Source organism: Oryzias latipes, chromosome 23 (assembly GCF_053564925.1).
Source record: "Oryzias latipes strain Hd-rR chromosome 23, Olatipes_Hd-rR_3.1".
In the NCBI taxonomy this organism is placed as follows: Eukaryota; Metazoa; Chordata; class Actinopteri; order Beloniformes; family Adrianichthyidae; genus Oryzias; species Oryzias latipes.
The window spans coordinates 12,141,344-12,158,686 of record NC_136259.1 but is presented as its reverse complement, the minus strand read 5'-3'; the positions used below and the strand labels follow the sequence as shown (position 1 = coordinate 12,158,686).

Here is a 17,343-nt window from a genome sequence, read left to right as displayed (position 1 = left end):
CTTAGAAAAACAGTTTGGCAGAAATTGGGAACTTCTAAAATTTGAATTATCTAAATATTTTAGAACATACACTGTCAGAAAAAATGTGCAAAATTTGTACCTTTAGAGGTACAATGGCTTGTCACTGGGGCAGTACCCTCAAGGGTACAAATGTTGTACCCTTTCATATAGGTGCGTATCTGTACCCTTTCATTATGTACCTTTCAAAGGCAAATATGTACGTCTGTGGACTAAATTGTACCTTATAGTGCTATGGTACCATAATGTACCTTTAAAAAAGGTACAAATTTGTTCTTTTAAGGGTACTGCCCCAGTGACAAGCCTTTTGTACCCTTTGATGGCAAATTTGTACCAGATACAGCACATTAAAAGACCAGTATACTGTTTATCACATTTATTAAACATTCAAAACAATTACAATTCTGACATTTCACAGTATGAATGTTTTAAGCTCCACAGTTTCACAACAGGATGCATATATTTACAATTATTAGCAATTTTACAATAATGAAAAATCTATATTTTTCCTTCAGTTTACATTGCATTCATTGTAACTATAACCTTAACATTTGATCAATTGTAAACAGCACATAGCACTTCAGTTACCATTTTTAAACCATGAAATAAAACTTGTGACATTAACAAAAGAAGCACTAGACCTCATTTTAAGTACATCTTTCTACTGCATTCTACATTTTCTAAAAATAGATAATAAAAAAAGTAAACTTATAACCAAGTTTAAATCCATAATTTAAATAATAAAATGCATAAATGTGATAAGATAATATTGATACAAATTCTAAAAAGAAGAACTATAAAACACACTAAAGATTACCAAGGATTACGTTTATGTCAATACCTAGTAGATCCTCTGCAAGCATCTCTTCTCTTGCTTCTTTGGAGACTTTGGCTAATGGAGCTTTTCTTTGAACAAGCTCAAGCACCTTTGGCACAATACTGGTAAACGCCGTCTTTGAAGCGCTGGCTTAAACTGACAGGTGATGGATGCATTCGGTCAACATCAAACAACTGAAAATTAAAAAAAAATTAGAAAATTAATCATTCACTTCAACTAAAACAAACAAAAGACATAAAACATTCTAATATTCTTTGTTGCCTCCTTCATTGCCATTTCCCTTTAGTGATCTCATTGTATAAATATTACTTGGCTTGAATGACTATATATTTATATATGAGTTTAGAAAATTACAATGTTTTTACCATTGGGTTAAAGCTGTTAATGTTCATTTTAGCAGATGTCTCAGCTTATATTGACATTCAAAATGTATTTTAAGCTGAGAACTGATTTAAAATGTCACTGACCCCTGAGGTTGTCTTCAAGAAAGGGTACTTCTTTAGTATATCCTCTCGCACTTTGCTGTACAGGATATGCAGGACATTCACATGACCTTCAACGGATGATGCATCCTCACCAATGACAGCAACCACCTATTGGATCAAATTTAAAAGTCCATATTAATAATAAAAAATACAACAGCAAGCACTGATTACTGGGGTTAAAGCACTTTGAGATGATGTTTAAAGACAGTTTGTGCAGAATGGTTTGGAGTTGATCAGAAATTAACTTCTGAGTTGTAGGCGGGGCTATTGACACAGTAGTTACCTTCTGCTGATGTCCGATCATCCCTTTGTTTACGCCCTCTCCCACTAGCTTACAGTCCTTCCAACCTAAAACTAACATTAGTGGTGAAACCAAAATGGTGAGCAATATTGAAGCTTTCTGGCCATAGTTTAGATCAAGCTCAGACAAGTATGATGAAGATGTTAATGGATCTGCTCGTCTGCAAGTGGACGCATCAGAATACGGCAGAGCAGAGGGACTCGGACCCACTTCATTTCATGTGGTGCGTCACAATAGAGACCTTCCTCAAACTGCATTTATTTTGTCTGTTCCTGATTCATCCCAATTTGAGTGAATACTCAAACCACCTGAGCCCCTGTCGCCCGTATAGTCAATATCTTGTTAATTATTTAGAGCTTTGTTGAAGGAAATACAGAAGAATTATATGTTTGTATGATGAGGACAGTATTCCAGAATGTATTCAATGTGTTGTGACTTACTCGGTGCAATCTGCTGTTTCCCTAGAAAACTTTAAACTAGTTTGGATGATCTGCCTTACTGCACTGTTTGACAACTAAACTGAATTGGAAAGACAGCCTGACTTTGAATGCTTGAAATGACTTTGTGAATAGATTATTTACTTACTTTGGCAAGAGAGGCGTCTTCAACTCTTCGTCTTGTTGTAGGACTGTGTTGTAATATTATTGTGTCATCTGAGTCCACTTCAGTATCTCCACTTGAACTGGTATTGCAGGTTTTTGCAGGACAACTCGGCTGATCTGTCAAAGTATTAAAGCTTTCAGTTACTGTAATATTTAAATGAGTGTGATAGCAAAAACAAAAAAAGTAAAAAAGATTTTTAAATACTGACCAACTTAACAGTTTAGCAGATTTATTATCTTGTCTAAGACAGCAATAGGATAAAAAACTCACTTATTTTCCCGTCTTTTGTTCCCCACACTATCCTGTCAAATAAATCATTAACCCTTAGACTCCTATTGATGCAAATACATAATCAAAACTCTTCAGCTCAAAAATGTTCTTAATTTAGCATGTACTTGAAAGCAAAAACACAGATTATTTCCCTTGGAAATAAATTCAGGCATCAAAGGGGAATTTACCCAAAACCATTCAAAACAAAATAGATAAATTACAATTTAAAAGAAAAACTTCACCTTCTGGATTTGTATCTTCGGCCAGACAAATTTCCAACACACCAAGGTTTGGGTTTTTCAACAGGAGATCAAAAACCTGCTCATCAACTTCTGTCTTTGAGTCATCAAACACTTTCAAGTCCAAGGTTGGGATGTTGAACTTTTTGGCAGCTGTGAACACAGCAAAATTATGTTTAGAATACAGCACAGAAATTATCTTTAAATTAAAAAGCAATTAAAAAAATCTGTTTGCATCACAGCTGACAGTTTATCCACAAAGTTGACTGATTCCTGTAAAGAAAAATGCTGGAAATTGTGATGTTTCCACTCACCGCATTCCCAAAAGGATTTGAAGGTCAGCTGAACTTCAAAACTTTTTTTTTTTTTGGTATTCGACATGTTCACTCACAGCTTGCATCTTTCCTGGTGGGAAAAAAAATTATATATTACAAAAAAGAAAAAAACATTACAACACCAAAAGGTACCAACACAGCATTTATTCAGATCTAGGCCCTGTTCCAAATAAATGTATACATTTTAAAATAGTAATGGCAAATATACAGTTCACACTAGCTGCCACAGCAATGTTGCAGGATTTGTAGAACTGCTAAAAAAAAAACACTGACGACAATGCACTGGCTTCTAAGGGCCTACAGATTTATTTCTTGGAAGTTCATTTAAATTTTTTTATTTTTTCCTGGTTTATAGATGAGTTTTTGGTATGGGAAATCGTGACGAGTATCTGGAATCACGGACCTCCATTTAAAAAAAAATCTCTGGAGAATGATCAAAATCAACAACACAGTGTAAACTTCGCTTGACCAACAATGAGCGATCATGACAACCAAACAGTCTCTGTCACTGTCTTGCATTCGAGAAATGGTGGCTGCGCGCGCACAGCAGCTAAGGCAGGCTGACATATAAATGGGAAGGACTGCCATACTGGGGTGTAAAAAAACGTTATTGGACTCCTACACATTACAGATTCAAATGATTAACGCATTGAATTCGACGGACCTGACAAATATCAGCAGGAATTATGGAGCTGGTCATTTCAAAAGTAGCTGGCTTCCTTACTAAGAAAGACAGAAAGAAAAAGAAAAGGAGGGGGGGGGGGGCAACAACAACCGGTGCATAAACGCCAGCGTACATCGGTAAAACGGCGACAGAATTATCTAGTGATAAAATGTATATATTTCAATGTATTTAACGGAACGCGGTACAACACCAATAAAAACAACAGCTTAATTCATTTAATGGCTGCATTTAGCTGAACTTCAAACGGCTGAGGCTAACCGTTAGCAAACTCCTGCTCGTAGTTTGCAATCTCCTCACAGGCACACACACGGTGGAATAGCAGCATTCCTCTACAAAAAAGTTATTCCTTACAGATAAAATAACCGAACCCGCTTAAAACAAGTTTCCAACTTATTTTTGAGCAATTAGCAGACTTACCTCAGTCACAGCCTCTATCTTCCTCCGGCCGCTGCGGGATAACAAAATGGCGGAAGAAACGAAACTTAAGAAAGTAGAGTGGGCGTGGTCTCGCTGGTTTACTCCAACATATTTCCTCTACGTTTTTACACCTACTTAAATAAAAATTACTGATGGTAACTCCGAAAAAAGTACTCTCTCATTTTTCCTGTGTAGGTAGAAAAGCTAAAAGGTACTAATATGTACACTTAATGTAACGTAGTAACAGAGAAATTTACTTTTTATGAGAATGTATGATTAGAAAAAAAATAACTTAAATTAACAGCTCAAAGACTAGAAATTTAAATTGAACTTAGGCCAAGTTAAAGTACACCATATAAGGTTAAAAACATCAAATAATTTTGTCTACATTGTGCTTTTGCTCTAAATTAAAGGCAAAACTTAAAACAGCTCTTATATAAGTAAAAAAACAAAACAGGCTCACACTAATACATGTTTAAAAGTTATTATCTTGATGCTCTGCACAATCAATAAAATATAATGTGCTTGTGTACTGTTCCGAACTAGTCATAAAAGATGTGTGGTCTCTTAAATATATATGGTTATTTTTTGCATTTTTTCCAAATAACCAACAACGTATTAAATGATTTTGGGTGACGTTTCATACACTTTGAATTATTACTTTTGTCACACAAGTGATTGTACCTTTGTTTGTGGAATAAAGGGTCCAAATATGGGCCCTCTGATGGTTGGAAACATATTTGTACCTTTTTTATCCTTAAATGGTACATATGAGTACCCTAAGGTGTAATTATGACTCACTTAGGGTACAAATTCATCATTTGTACCCTAAGTGTTCACAAACGTACCCCAACCGTACCCTTTTTTCTGACAGTGTATGGAAGCTCATTTGCTAAAGCTAAAAGATTTGAAGAGGAGAGCTTAATTTCAGAAATAACATCTTTAACACAAAAATCTCCTGTTGACTTAAACGAAAATGAGCAAAAACAGTTAATTAATCTGCAAAATAAATTGGATGACATGTACCGAAGAAAAGCTGAGGGAGCCTTTATAAGAAGCAGGAGGAGATGGATGGAGGAAGGAGAGCAGAATACTGTATATTTCTTTCGCCTTGAAAGACAAAATGCTAAAAATAATTCAATACAAAAATTAAATATTGATGGGAATGTTACAGATAATCCTAAAAAAATAGCCAATTACTGCTCTGACTTCTACACTAAACTTTATGAATCTAAATATTGTGAAGAAACTTCTAATCTCTTCTTACAATCTCTCACAGACACCAAGGTAATTGAGTCTGATTTGAAGGAATTCTGTGATAAACCACTATTGCTACATGAAGTTATATCAGCTATTGAACACCTCAAATTAAATAAATCTCCAGGCACAGACGGCTTAACCTCTGAATTCTATAAAACATTCTCCGAACAACTTTCTCCTTTCCTCCTCCATTTATTCCTGGAGAGCTTGAACAACAACTTCCTTCCTCCTACTTTAACCCAGGGCCTTATAACATTAATACCCAAACCTAAAAAGGATTTACTCCTCATTGACAATTGGCGTCCAATCTGCCTGCTTAACAATGATTATAAAATACTTGCCTTAATCTTCGCTGAAAGGTTAAAAAAGGTTTTGGATAATATAATAGATGAGACTCAGTCTGGCTTCATGCAAAATAGACACATATCAAATAATATCAGATTAGTACTTGATTTAATTGATTATTCAGATTATTGTCCCGACGAAAGCTTTATCCTTTTTCTCGATTTTTACAAAGCCTTTGACACAATTGAACACAACTTCATACTCCATGCGATAGAAAAATTTGGTTTTGGTCCATTCTTTAGAGGAGCTGTTAAAACCATGTATGCAGGAGGAAATTGTTCTATCAAACTTCATGCTGGGACTTCTCCTCGATTTTTACTAAAAAGAGGAGTCAGGCAGGGATGCCCTATTTCCCCTTATTTATTCCTCCTCTGCACCCAGCTCCTCACTGACTATAAAACTCAGCTCACTAAAAGGTATTTCAATAGCAGACCACACAGTCACTATCAGCCAACTAGCTGATGATACCACCCTCTTTCTAAAAGATCATTCTCAGGTACCGTTAGCCATTAATCTGATTAATAAATTTTCCGTTGCATCTGGACTCTGTTTAAACATAAAAAAATGTGAATTATTTGCTCTTAAACACTGCGACGTCCTCTCTATCTGTAATATTCCAGTGAAAGAGTCCATTACCTACCTAGGAATTACTTTCTCTAAAGATAAAAAGGCCAGATGCCAATTAAATTTTGACCCAATTATTAATAAAACACAGACAAAGCTGAACCAGTGGCTCCAGAGAGATTTATCATTGAGAGGCAGAGTTTTGCTAACTAAAGCTGAGGGAATCTCTCGCCTAACGTACGCAGCTTTATCCCTCAATGTTGACAAAAAAGTCCTGAAAACCATTGACAAAATTCTATTTAACTTTATTTGGAGGAACAAAAATCATTACATTAAAAAAACGGTTGTAATGAACACTTATGATAAGGGTGGTCTTAACTTTCTAGACTTTTGCACATTAAATAATACATTTAAAATTAATTGGCTAAGACATTTTATTAAGAATCCAACTTCAATCTGGAATTTCATACCAAATTACATTTTCTCCAAATTAGGAGGCATAAACTTTCTTTTATTCTGTAACTATAATGTACAAAAAATCCCAATTAAGCTTTCTTCCTTCCATAAACAAATGTTACTTTCCTGGTCACTCATCTACAAACACAATTTTTCTCCTCACAGATACTACATATGGAACAATAAAGACATTACTTATAGACATAAATCTTTATTTTATCCATCATGGTTTAATCAAAACATCCTTTTGGTTCATCAGCTGTTTAATTCAAACGGAGCTTTAATGTCACATGAAGAATTCTGCTTCAAATACTCCATCAAAATACCAAAAACCGAATTTAACTTTGTTTTGAAAGCAATTCCTAAATGTATTATTACATTATTCAAAATTTCATCATTGCAAAGTCCAACTTTATTGCCAATTGATCCGACTAAAATAGAAATAGGCCAAATTTGTTTTTCTTCTTCACGTAACACAAATCGCCGTATACGCTCATTCTTCCAGAAGGATGTTGTCTCCATTCCTTACGTAGTTTCTTTTTGGAATAACTTATTTTATCATTTAGAATGGAAAAAGATTTGGAATTTACCAGCAAAATACTTTTTAACCAATAAAGTGAAAGAAATCTCATTCAAACTAATCCATAAATTCTATCCAACCAAACTATATCTACAAAGGTTCAAGGAAGATATTGATGTTACTTGCTCTTTTTGTCAAGAATACCCTGAAGATGCTGTACATTTATTTTGGTCATGTCCCTTTTCCACCACTCTCTGGTCTAAAGTTTGTCATTTCATTTCTGCCCACATTGACCCTGACTTCCGCCTGTACTTAGAAAATATTATGTCTGGCATCACCCACTGTCCATCTCATAAAAAAGAACAGTTGTACCTCATTAACCTTTTGTTTTTTTTTATGCAAATGGCACATTCATAAATCAAAAGTAACGAATCATACCCCTCATTTCTCAATCTTTATTAATGAGTTCAAACAATACATTAAGACAATAAGAAACTCTGATAATAAGAACGCCATCAAAACATTAGCTCTGTGTATTAGTTTCAATATATATGCATAAAATGTATAAACCCCCTGGCTTGTTCCTTCGTTGTTGTTCACTGTTCAACATTGTTTTGTATTGATTTTTAACATTCAATTAAGTTTGAAAAAAAAAATCACGATGGACGGCACAACCCTAGTGGAGCTTGCAGATCCCGTGTTGGAATATTCAGCCACAGCATGCACAACCAGGCTGTTTGAAAGTCTCAATGACACAGGAGCACTCACTTTAGTCTTCTCTGTCTCCCCTGCGGGGGTTTCTAACCTTGCAGCTAGGGGTGTAAGAAAAAATTGATTCAGCAATATATCGCAATACGTCATTTGGCAATACTTGTATCGATTCAAAATGCTGCCAGATCGATATTTATTTAATTATTTCTGAGCGTCCTTCAGTGTCTGACTCTAGTTGTCCACTTCACCCTCCGACGGCTAGTTGGCAGCAGAGAACACGGAGCCTCTTTGAGCAGCTCTACTCTGCACAAGACAACAGGAAGACTGCAGCCAGAGGCAGTTCTGTTCTTATGAGACATGAACTACTTAGTTTTTACTTGAATGGATACCAAACAGAAACTCTGAGCCATGTTGCTGCCAGTAAGATATGAAAACGTGAATTTCTGTGCTTTTTAGCAGCTCAGATAAGTAACATAGACAATGAAGCACGGCAGCAGCTAATAGGCTAATGCGCTTAGCATCTGCTAACATGCTAGCAATGCAGGCTAAAGTTCTGCAGAACCTCAAAGCAATGGCTTCTAGTTTAGGGATCTGATGGATCAGAGGGATGTGTACAATGCTCTGAAAAAGGCTGACATTGTGGTGATCAGCGTTTCCAGTTTACTTCTGTGTGTGAGAAGCGTGGCTGCAAAGGTGCAACAGGGCAGATATGTAAACAAAGCCCCTTTTTTGTCACATTAAAGCAACTTTCCTTCGTTCTGTCATGCTGCTTCATCATCACACTTTATTGTTTCTGGAAAGAATCAGTGTGTGTCCCCCACCCTTTATTTTTAAAGCACCATTCAGGCTCCTGAACTATTTAAAAGCACTAGAGAAGCTACATTAATGCTGAAAATAAACAGCATTTTATTTCCCCAATAGAAACTTATTGGTTAAGGCTCATTCATTCTTTGTTTTTTCTTAAACTGAAAAAAAATATATATTTTTATATATATATATATATATTGTTAACTGTTCCCTTTCTATATTTGAACTTACCAAAATAAAAGCACTATGAATTTGCTTTGGTAAACGCAACTTATATATGAGATACAATTGCAGTGCTTAATATTGTGATCATTAAACTGAATTTGACCATTTTATTACAGTGGAAGATATTAAAATTCAGGTTGAGTTTTTTCAAAGTCATATTTAAAAAAACAGAAAGAAAACATGTTTCGGTAAAATATCGGGATACGTATCGTATCACAGGGCGCGTATCGGGATACGTATCGTATCGCCAGACTCTTGCCAATACACACCCCTACTTGCAGCACTTCTGTAAGGAGCCAGCCTGTCTTGATGCAGTGCCACCTTCCTGTCCCTAGGGGGTAGTTAAACCCGGTAAACCACCTCACCAAGGCTGAAATGACCCAATTCCGATTTTTTTGCCCCAATGCGACCTGTATCTGATCTTTTCATGACAGTCTGAACCACACAGATCCAATCTTTTCAAACGTGACTTAGGCCACTTGGGTATGTGGTCCTGAATCCGATACGTATCCGATCTTTTGAAATGCGACCTCCGTCTGAACAGCCAGGCCACATGTATCCGATCCGTACGTCATTGATACGCTACAAAGGTCATAATTCTGCATTGAAGTAGGCTGGAACGAGAACATAAACATCAACCATGGCGGACGATGCTGCTGAGACCAGTCAGTGGAAGGGAAGCGAGGTCACCAATTTGATTAATATTTGGGGTCACAGCTCTATTCAGGCCAAACTCCTTTTTAATTTTCTAATTGTGCTGGTTCCTTTGTGAAAATAAATGTAATAATACAAAAAGATCTGTTGACACTACTGTTGTTCTTATGTTATGTTTAGAAAATACCAGTTTTCATGCAAGTCATATTATTGTGATGTAGTGTCGGTCACGTGCACGTTTGGTCTGCTGTTGGAGTTTCGCAGGCTGCAGGGGTTACTGTCGGAGCTGGCATCACAGGGCATTATGGGAATCAATCCCCTTTGCCTGCTTTGGTCAAAATAGGGTTGAGCATGGGTGTTTCTTTTTGCCTACGTGTCCTTTCATTTGGCAGTTATGTTGTTTCACCCTTAGTTGTTTCTTCCTGTTGTGTTTACTTCTTTTTAGCAACATGAGTGTGGGAAGGGGAGAGGATAATGAGACCTGTGCGATGTAAAATGTTTAGCGTGTCAAAATAAAAGTGCAGAGTAAGTCTCATCACGTGTCTCTGCCTTTTTTGCAGCGTTGCTGCAGCGTGTGTCCGCCACATATAGCATACCGGTCCGTGAGAATTTGCCAGACATCAAACCGGTCCGTTGCGCAACAAAGGTTGGGGACCGCTGCCCTGCCACACATGGCTGCCGTGATAGGGCATCAGGGTTGGTGCCGTGCTCCCAGCCTGTGCAGGACATCAAAGTCAAAGGCCTGTAGCTCCTCAATCCAGCGCGCCAACTGGCCCTCTGGCTCCCTAAAATACATCAGCCACTGTAGGGCAGCATGATCAGTCCTGAAAGTGAAATGAAGACCCCCCCGGTAATATCTGAAGTGTCTTATGGCATTGACCACAATGAGGAGTTCCCTTCGGGTGGTGCAGTAGAATTGCCTAGCTTTGTTAAAAGTCCGGCAGTAGTATGCAACCACTCTGTCCCCCACAGGTGTTACCTGAGACAGAACTGCACCCCAGTCCACATTGCTGGCATCTGTGTCTTGTAGAAAGGGCAGAGCAGGGTCAGGTGGAAGGAAACAGAACAGGTGCTTCAGTCAGGGCTTTCCTAAGCTGATCAAAAGCTGTCTGACATTCATCAGTCCACATAAAGTTTGCCCCCTTCTGCAACAGACAGAACAAAGGTGCAGCTATGCATGAAAAACCTTTGACAAACTTCCTATATTAATAGGCCAGACCCAGGAAACTCCTCAAGTTGTGTGCAGACGTGAACGTACAACCACAGAACGGGAGAAGATCAGGATATCATCTATATCGTCCCCCAGGTCGTCATTTATCAGGTTCTGGAAGACTGCAGGGGCGTTAGTTAACCCCAAACGCATGGCCTGGTAATCACAATGTCTGGAGGCAGGGATGCCCTTTATCACTGGTTCTGTTATATAGTTTTTATGGACATAATTTCTAGGCGCAGCCAGGGGCCGGAGGGAGTCTGGTTTGGGGACCACAGGATTTCCTCTCTGCTCTTTGCAGATGATGTTGTCCTGTTGGCTTCATCGAGACGGAACCTCCAGCATGCATTGGGGTGGTTTGCGACAGAGTGTGAAGCGGATGGGATGGGGGTCAGCACCCCTAAATCTGAGGCCATGGTTCTTGACCGGAGAAAGGTAGTTTGCCATCTCTCTGTGGGTGGAGTGTTCCTGCCCCAGGTGGAGGAGTTTAAATATCTTGGGGTCTTGTTCACAACTGAAGGAAGACTGGAGCGTGAGATTGAAAGGCGGATCGGAGCAGCGTCTGTAGTTATGTGGTCGCTGTATCGGTCAGTTCTGGTGAAGAAAGAGCTGAGCCAAAAAGCAAAGCTCCCATTTTTTTTCTTTCCAAATTTTATTTATGAGCATTGAGAAAGTTATAAAACAGTACATTTGTCAGGTTTTTGTCGAGGACAGCCAAAGGAAACAAACTCAAAAGTGAAGAACAATAAGTCAGATTGTCCTAGGGGTGTGCCAAAATATCGATATGGCGATATATCGCGATATTTAGTCCCGCAATTGATTCTCGAGACGTCTTCGTCAAGTATCGACCTTTATTTACGTTTAAAGACCCTGTAAAACGTTATATTAACCATCCTCTGGTAAGACAATTCTTCGGAAGGTCGATAGGGGGCGTTCGTTGTGAGATTGGCTGTTGCAGGCAGACGAAGAAGAACACACATTCAAACAAAGATGGCGGGGGGAAAAACAACGAGAAGCGAAAACAAAAACTTAAAAGACGCGCCGGCAGCATGGAAGCTGCATCAACGGAGTTGTGTGAGAAAGCCGTGGCTGCTGCTGGCCTGAAGCCGACACAGCCCAGCGCGGATACTTTTTTCCAGACGAAGCTACCGCCGTCTTCTGCGAGACAGAGCACCGGCAATAATAAACGGAAAACAACAAGACGGGGGGTGGAGAACGAGGGATTTCGGTTTTTATTGAATGCATTAGAGCCACGCTTTGACATTCCCTCTTGGAAATACTGAAAAAAGGATCCCTGCGCTGTACGGCCAGACCAAAGTTACGGTTGAGATGGAAAGGGAAGAAAGAGAGGCATCCCTGCCCATAGACCCCCCCCCCCTCTCCTCTAACCAGCGGTAGACGAAAAGCTTGACGCTAGCCTGTGGTTCTCAAGAAAAACATGAACATTTAAACATACATCACATGCAGCTTTCCCCCAATTGTGTTGTTCACAAAGATGTTAACTTTTAGATGCACTTTAAGTTCTTCATGTATTTTATCCCTGGTCATTTATTTTGAAAGCAGTTTATGTCTTAAATAACTTAAATGAAAGTTTCTAGCTACTTGATTTTTATTTTTCTGGGAGAATTATATTTTTGTTTACACCACATTTGCACTAAATGCTGTCATTTATTTTTAACAAAGACAATATAATTTGTTCACAGAATTAATATCTGATTAACAGCTATTTCTTTTAAATTAAGCAATGGCTATGCTTTTGTTTTTCAAAAGTTAATAACAATGTGTCTGGCAGCTATTTGACTTATTTATTTTTTATGTTGTTTACAGTCATTTTTGTACTAATTAATGACACTGCTGTTCATGTTTGCCATCGTTTAAACCAAAATTTAAGGATATTTCCAAATGAAAATTGTCATTGTTTGTCAAAGACAGAGTATTACTGATTTCAGCAATGTTACACAAAAGTCTGTTATTCATTACACCAAATAGGACACAAACCATCCATTATTATTATTATAAAAAACATCACTGAGAAGAGAAAACCTGTATGGCCCTTTCTGTGTGCCTTTTTAACAAACATTGTGCTCCTTTAAAAACTTAGAAGAAACTGAAGTCATGACATTTTGATGATAAAGTCTCCTTTAGGTTGATTTCAAAATAATAAAGTTTTATGAGAACTAATACTGTCTTGTGTGATTTGAAAGTGTTTTAAGTTTCATTATTTTTCAATTATTTAAAAAAATGCTAACCAAATTAAAGTTGTGTGTGAACCTGGAGGAACATGAACACAATTCCATGGATGTGTAGATGAATGTCCGAATCCCTCTGATCATCAGTTTGTATTCTACCATGAGTACCCCCACCCACCCCCGCCCTGAGAAAGATTAAATCATACAAAAGACAGCAAAGTAACTGTTCAAACTAAATTGTTTATCTAAAAATATGAAATTCTAACTTATATGGTAATTTCAAGTAATGTAATTTGCCCAAAATTTTGCAATGTAACATTTTTTAAATTTTTATATTTAACCATTAAATGTTTTTCTTTAAGAAAAAAATCAAGTAATCATAAGAAAAAAAATAAGGAACACATAAAAAAATGTATTTAAAATGTTCATGATGCTAAAAGTGTTACTGCAATACTCATTTGCGCCACTAGAGATCGCCCTAAGCACAACATTCGCAGTAATGACTCCTCAAACATTCACTGTAGCTACATTGGTAATATTTATTGACAGTCAGTGGTAATAATACCGATTTTAGTTCTTTTTTTTAAGAATGCTTGAAAAATATAAAAATGTTTTTTTATTTAAAACAACATATGTTTCAACTTTATCTTCCACCCTGTTTAATTCTTATCAATAAAAACTATCTTTAAAGCAAATAAGTATTTATTCTATGGACAAATATCAACTTTCTAGACTGCATGGGCAGGAAAATCAGACAATCATTGAAAATATGAAGCAAACCTGTTCTTTCAAGTTATGATGTCACAGGACCTACATAATACCTGCCCTTCAAAAGAAAACCCTTGTTTGAATAACAGCTCTTATGAAAATAAATTTGAATATTCCACTCAAGTACAATAACAAAAGAAAATAATAAATAAATATGTATATATATGAAAATATTTAGGGAAAAAAAGACAACATGGTGTTCAAAAAAGAAAGATGAACATTTTCTAGGTTAAAACTTTGATTTATGATCTCTGTAACTTTAAGATCAACAAATAAACAGCAAAACAACAATCAAAATGTAACAGGGACTAATGCTTCATTAGGAAACACAGTAATTTTCAAAATAAGAAATAAAATAGGTTACGTTGTACTAGAAAGGGAAAAAACATTGCTCTCTATACAGCTTGTGCATTCAGGAAATTAATGCAAGTGTATCATTAAACAAGAACAGTTATATTTAAGGAGTCAAGTTGTTAAAGTATGAAATGTAGATGTTTCTGTAAAATGGTTAAAATGATACTTACCAAGCCTGACAAGACCTCCAGAATATACAGCTAGGTGCAATTTTGTGTTTTATCAATTTTTTTTTATTTTTTAAAAGACCAACAAATACATTTTTGGAAAAATTTTATTGCATTTTCTTATCAGTGGATGGCTCAAAAGGTTAGTGCAGGACTAGCATCTGGGAATCCAAGGTATGATTCAAAGGAGGTGAGATGAGCTTCATTATGTAAGACCCTCTGCTCTACTGCCTAAATATGTAGCCACATAGGGGCCCATGTCTAGGTCCCCCTGTGCCGGTCCCCGGCCGGATAAAATACAGGGTTGTGCCAGAAAGGGCATGCGGCGTAAGGCTCTCTGCTAAACCAGTGAAGGCTGATTCGCTGATATACCAAAAGGTGAACAACAACAAATGAGGACATGGCCTCCCATTGGGATGGCAGAAGCAGAAATGGTGTACAGATAAGGCAGTATGACTGGTCTGGATTCTGCTCTGCCAGAGACAGGATGTCTAGAACTCAGTGGTGGGCCGTCAGGGCCTTCAAGGCCTTCTCTGAAGGCCTAAAAAAAATACCTGAATCATGTGTTATTACATTAACACACACCAACCAATCGCATTTCAGCTGTCCTTTGTTGTGTGGAGGTGAACAGGGGTTCCATCATATTTTTATGCTCTTTTGATTATGCATTTAATGGATTCTATATGTGCATGTATGTTGTATTGCAGAAATATATTTGTTTCCTGCCTGCAGTAACAGATAATATTTGTTTACTGTTTTGTTTTTTCTGTGTCTTTAGAGGCATATAATGCTTATTGAGGGGTTGAGTTATTCAGATGTACCACTACTGAAGGCCCAGGTGTGTACTGCACGGTCCGCAAATGCCCGAACTGCAGAAAACATCATGCGCTGCCCTTTGTTCCCCAGAGAACATGGTTAGTTTATGATGCCTCGGCAGAGCTTAGAAACAAGGCAGAAGGCTGTCACCCAAGACACCGCTTGTTCAGCTTGCTGCCATCAGGGAGGATATTCAGATCCCTCAAATTACCTGTTATACTAACAAGTATAAAAACCCTCAGAGCATTTACTGTTGACTGCAGCACAAACTGCTGCTTCATTTTTTACCTTTCAATATATTATGTACAGCTGTAAATACATATAAATGATCCTTGCATTTTCAGTACCAGATATTTTGGTTTAATTTAACTTGCTCTTTATATCCCTTTAATGTTACTATAACAGAATAATACACCATAATATGGCAGATATATAGAATTTCACCAAGCTTTGTCTGAAGATACAGAGTTGAGATGCCTGATTAAAAGGAAAAGACGTGAGGCTTTTATTTTGAAATCCCCACCAGGAAGTGTCGTAAATTTCGTCAGCTTTAAACTCGTTCTCAGCCTGAATCGTACAGGCGCGCTGTTAGCTAACTAGTGAACATTAAACGAGGGAAGGCGGGCAGCAGATGACATGTCAGGACTGGTTCGACCGGTTTTTTTAACGTATGCTTTAGAACAGTGCCGTCGTGACGTCAGCTGACCAACGAGAGCATCCCTGCTTGCTGCGGACACCCGGTAGACCGCTAACAGTTAGCTCTTTACACAAACGCCTCTGAAGACTGCGTTATTTGGAAGCACTGTTATTGTGGTCTCTCTCCGTGGGTCAGCCCGCAGACCCCCCAGCACAGCAGCGGTAAGTACCAGTCCCAAAAATACTGATCTAAGTAAGACTCTGCTATGATGAACGCGGCTAGCGTCGTTGCTAATCATTTAATGTTTATCCGCGGCGGAGAGATAACTGCTGCTCTGCATTGCAGTTCAGCAATGCGGGGTGTTACGTAATAAAGCAGGATTAGTTGTACAGACTGTGGCAGCAGCTTCAGCTGCTTCACTTCCGCCTCCATGGGTCTTCCAGCCACGTGCTCGTGAGCACGCAAACGCCCCACTTTCACGCACGCAGAGATAGATGAAAACCTTTGCTTCTCTAAGGACCATTCCCGGCTTGTTTACTTGACCCCGCTTCCCTCCGCCTCTGGATGTGTCATGTGACCTGGCTGCAAGGTTGCCTGGCTTCCTTCTCAGCTCCAGCTCTACTGTTGCAACTTTAAACCAGGAACATGAGCAGCAGGGTCAGGGAAAAAGGAGGGCTCCAACATCCGGCTATCAGATTCTGTTCCTGCTCTTAGTGGCTTTCTGCCTTTCTTTTAGTCTCATTTATCAACATGTCAGGCATTATTTATTTTAGTTCCTTATAAGCCACTTTGGTTTCATCAAATGCAATTTTCTCACAACACCTGAAGCTAAACTGAAACAGTTTTCCTTTACAGAACTGAAATGCTTAAAGTTCTGGTTGGTTATAGCGGGCATATATCACGTAGAAGCTTTTAAGTGTATTATAATGTTCAATCCTCACAAAAAAATTCCAAAGCGGTGTTTTGATCCCTTCATACATTTCTGAGTATTTCTCTAAAAAACTGCTCTCTGAGCACCGCCCCCACCCAATCCACCAAACGAGCAGGTTCTCACATTGTGACATCACTAAGCAAGGAGGAGCCATTTTCAGCCAGTCTGTGCTGCCAGCCCTGCCTCCAGGCCAACTCTAATGCCCACTTTCTCCATGGAGCTAGCCTCATGGTTAGAGTGTGCGTCCTGTAACTGGAAGGTCGTGGGTTCAAACCCAGGCCGAGTTATACCAAAGACTTTAAAAATGCCTCCCTGCTTGACACACAGCATTAAGGAGTTGAATTTGAGGGTTAAGCCACCAAATGGTTCCCGAGCGCGGCTGTGTCTGCTGCTGACCGTAAATGTGGAGAGCAACTTTCGCACACCTAGGTGTGTGACAGATAGTGGGACTTTAACTTTAGTGGTGATCGGCTTAGTGCTTTTCACCATATGCACATCCATCTTTGCCAAACCTTGAATGTTGTTTGTTTTTCTTGGG

At 38.2% G+C, this 17,343-nt stretch overlaps 2 protein-coding genes across 9 annotated transcripts in view; one reads left to right on the top strand and one right to left on the bottom strand.

Moving 5' to 3' along the window:
• Positions 1-533: 533 nt before the first annotated feature.
• On the bottom strand, positions 534-4,665 carry LOC144989438 (uncharacterized). 3 transcript variants are annotated; one of them, XR_013653614.1, is made up of 7 exons: positions 4,192-4,664; positions 3,069-3,159; positions 2,758-2,907; positions 2,516-2,547; positions 2,228-2,361; positions 1,324-1,449; positions 534-1,029 (listed from the first exon to the last, which is right to left on the bottom strand). XR_013653614.1 is itself a non-coding variant. In XM_078941898.1 (7 exons), exons 2-7 carry the CDS (start codon positions 3,133-3,135, stop codon positions 937-939), a joined length of 597 nt encoding a protein of 198 aa, XP_078798024.1. In that variant the 5' UTR covers positions 3,136-3,159; positions 4,192-4,665; the 3' UTR covers positions 534-936. The 3 variants fall into 3 exon arrangements, 2 of the variants coding, with proteins under 2 accessions (XP_078798024.1, XP_078798025.1); XM_078941898.1 differs by having other exon boundaries at positions 2,516-2,542; positions 4,192-4,665; XM_078941899.1 differs by lacking the exon at positions 2,516-2,547 and having other exon boundaries at positions 4,192-4,654.
• An 11,103-nt stretch (positions 4,666-15,768) lies between these two features.
• The window catches only part of osbpl8 (oxysterol binding protein-like 8), a 101,439-nt gene continuing 99,864 nt past the window's right edge, over positions 15,769-17,343 (top strand). For 3 of the 6 annotated variants that reach the window (XM_078941649.1, XM_023952609.2, XM_023952606.2), the window contains exon 1: positions 15,769-16,095. The gene's annotated coding sequence lies outside the window, so the exon portion shown is untranslated. The remainder of the gene's footprint in view (positions 16,096-17,343) is intronic. The other 3 variants (XM_078941648.1, XM_078941653.1, XM_078941650.1) reach the window with 3 other exon arrangements.

What these genes read in the sequence shown, in the direction of transcription:
- LOC144989438 (XM_078941898.1), bottom strand. Translation starts at nt 3,135, where the DNA reads ATGTCGAATACCAAAAAAAAAAAAAGTTTTGAAGTTCAGCTGACCTTC. An exon ending in CAAATCCTTTTGGGAATGCG is followed by an intron (nt 2,908 to 3,068) that starts GTGAGTGGAAAC and finishes CTGTGTTCACAG; the next exon opens with CTGCCAAAAAGTTCAACATC. An exon ending in AACAAAAGACGGGAAAATAA is followed by an intron (nt 2,362 to 2,515) that starts GTGAGTTTTTTA and finishes ATACTTTGACAG; the next exon opens with ATCAGCCGAGTTGTCCTGCA.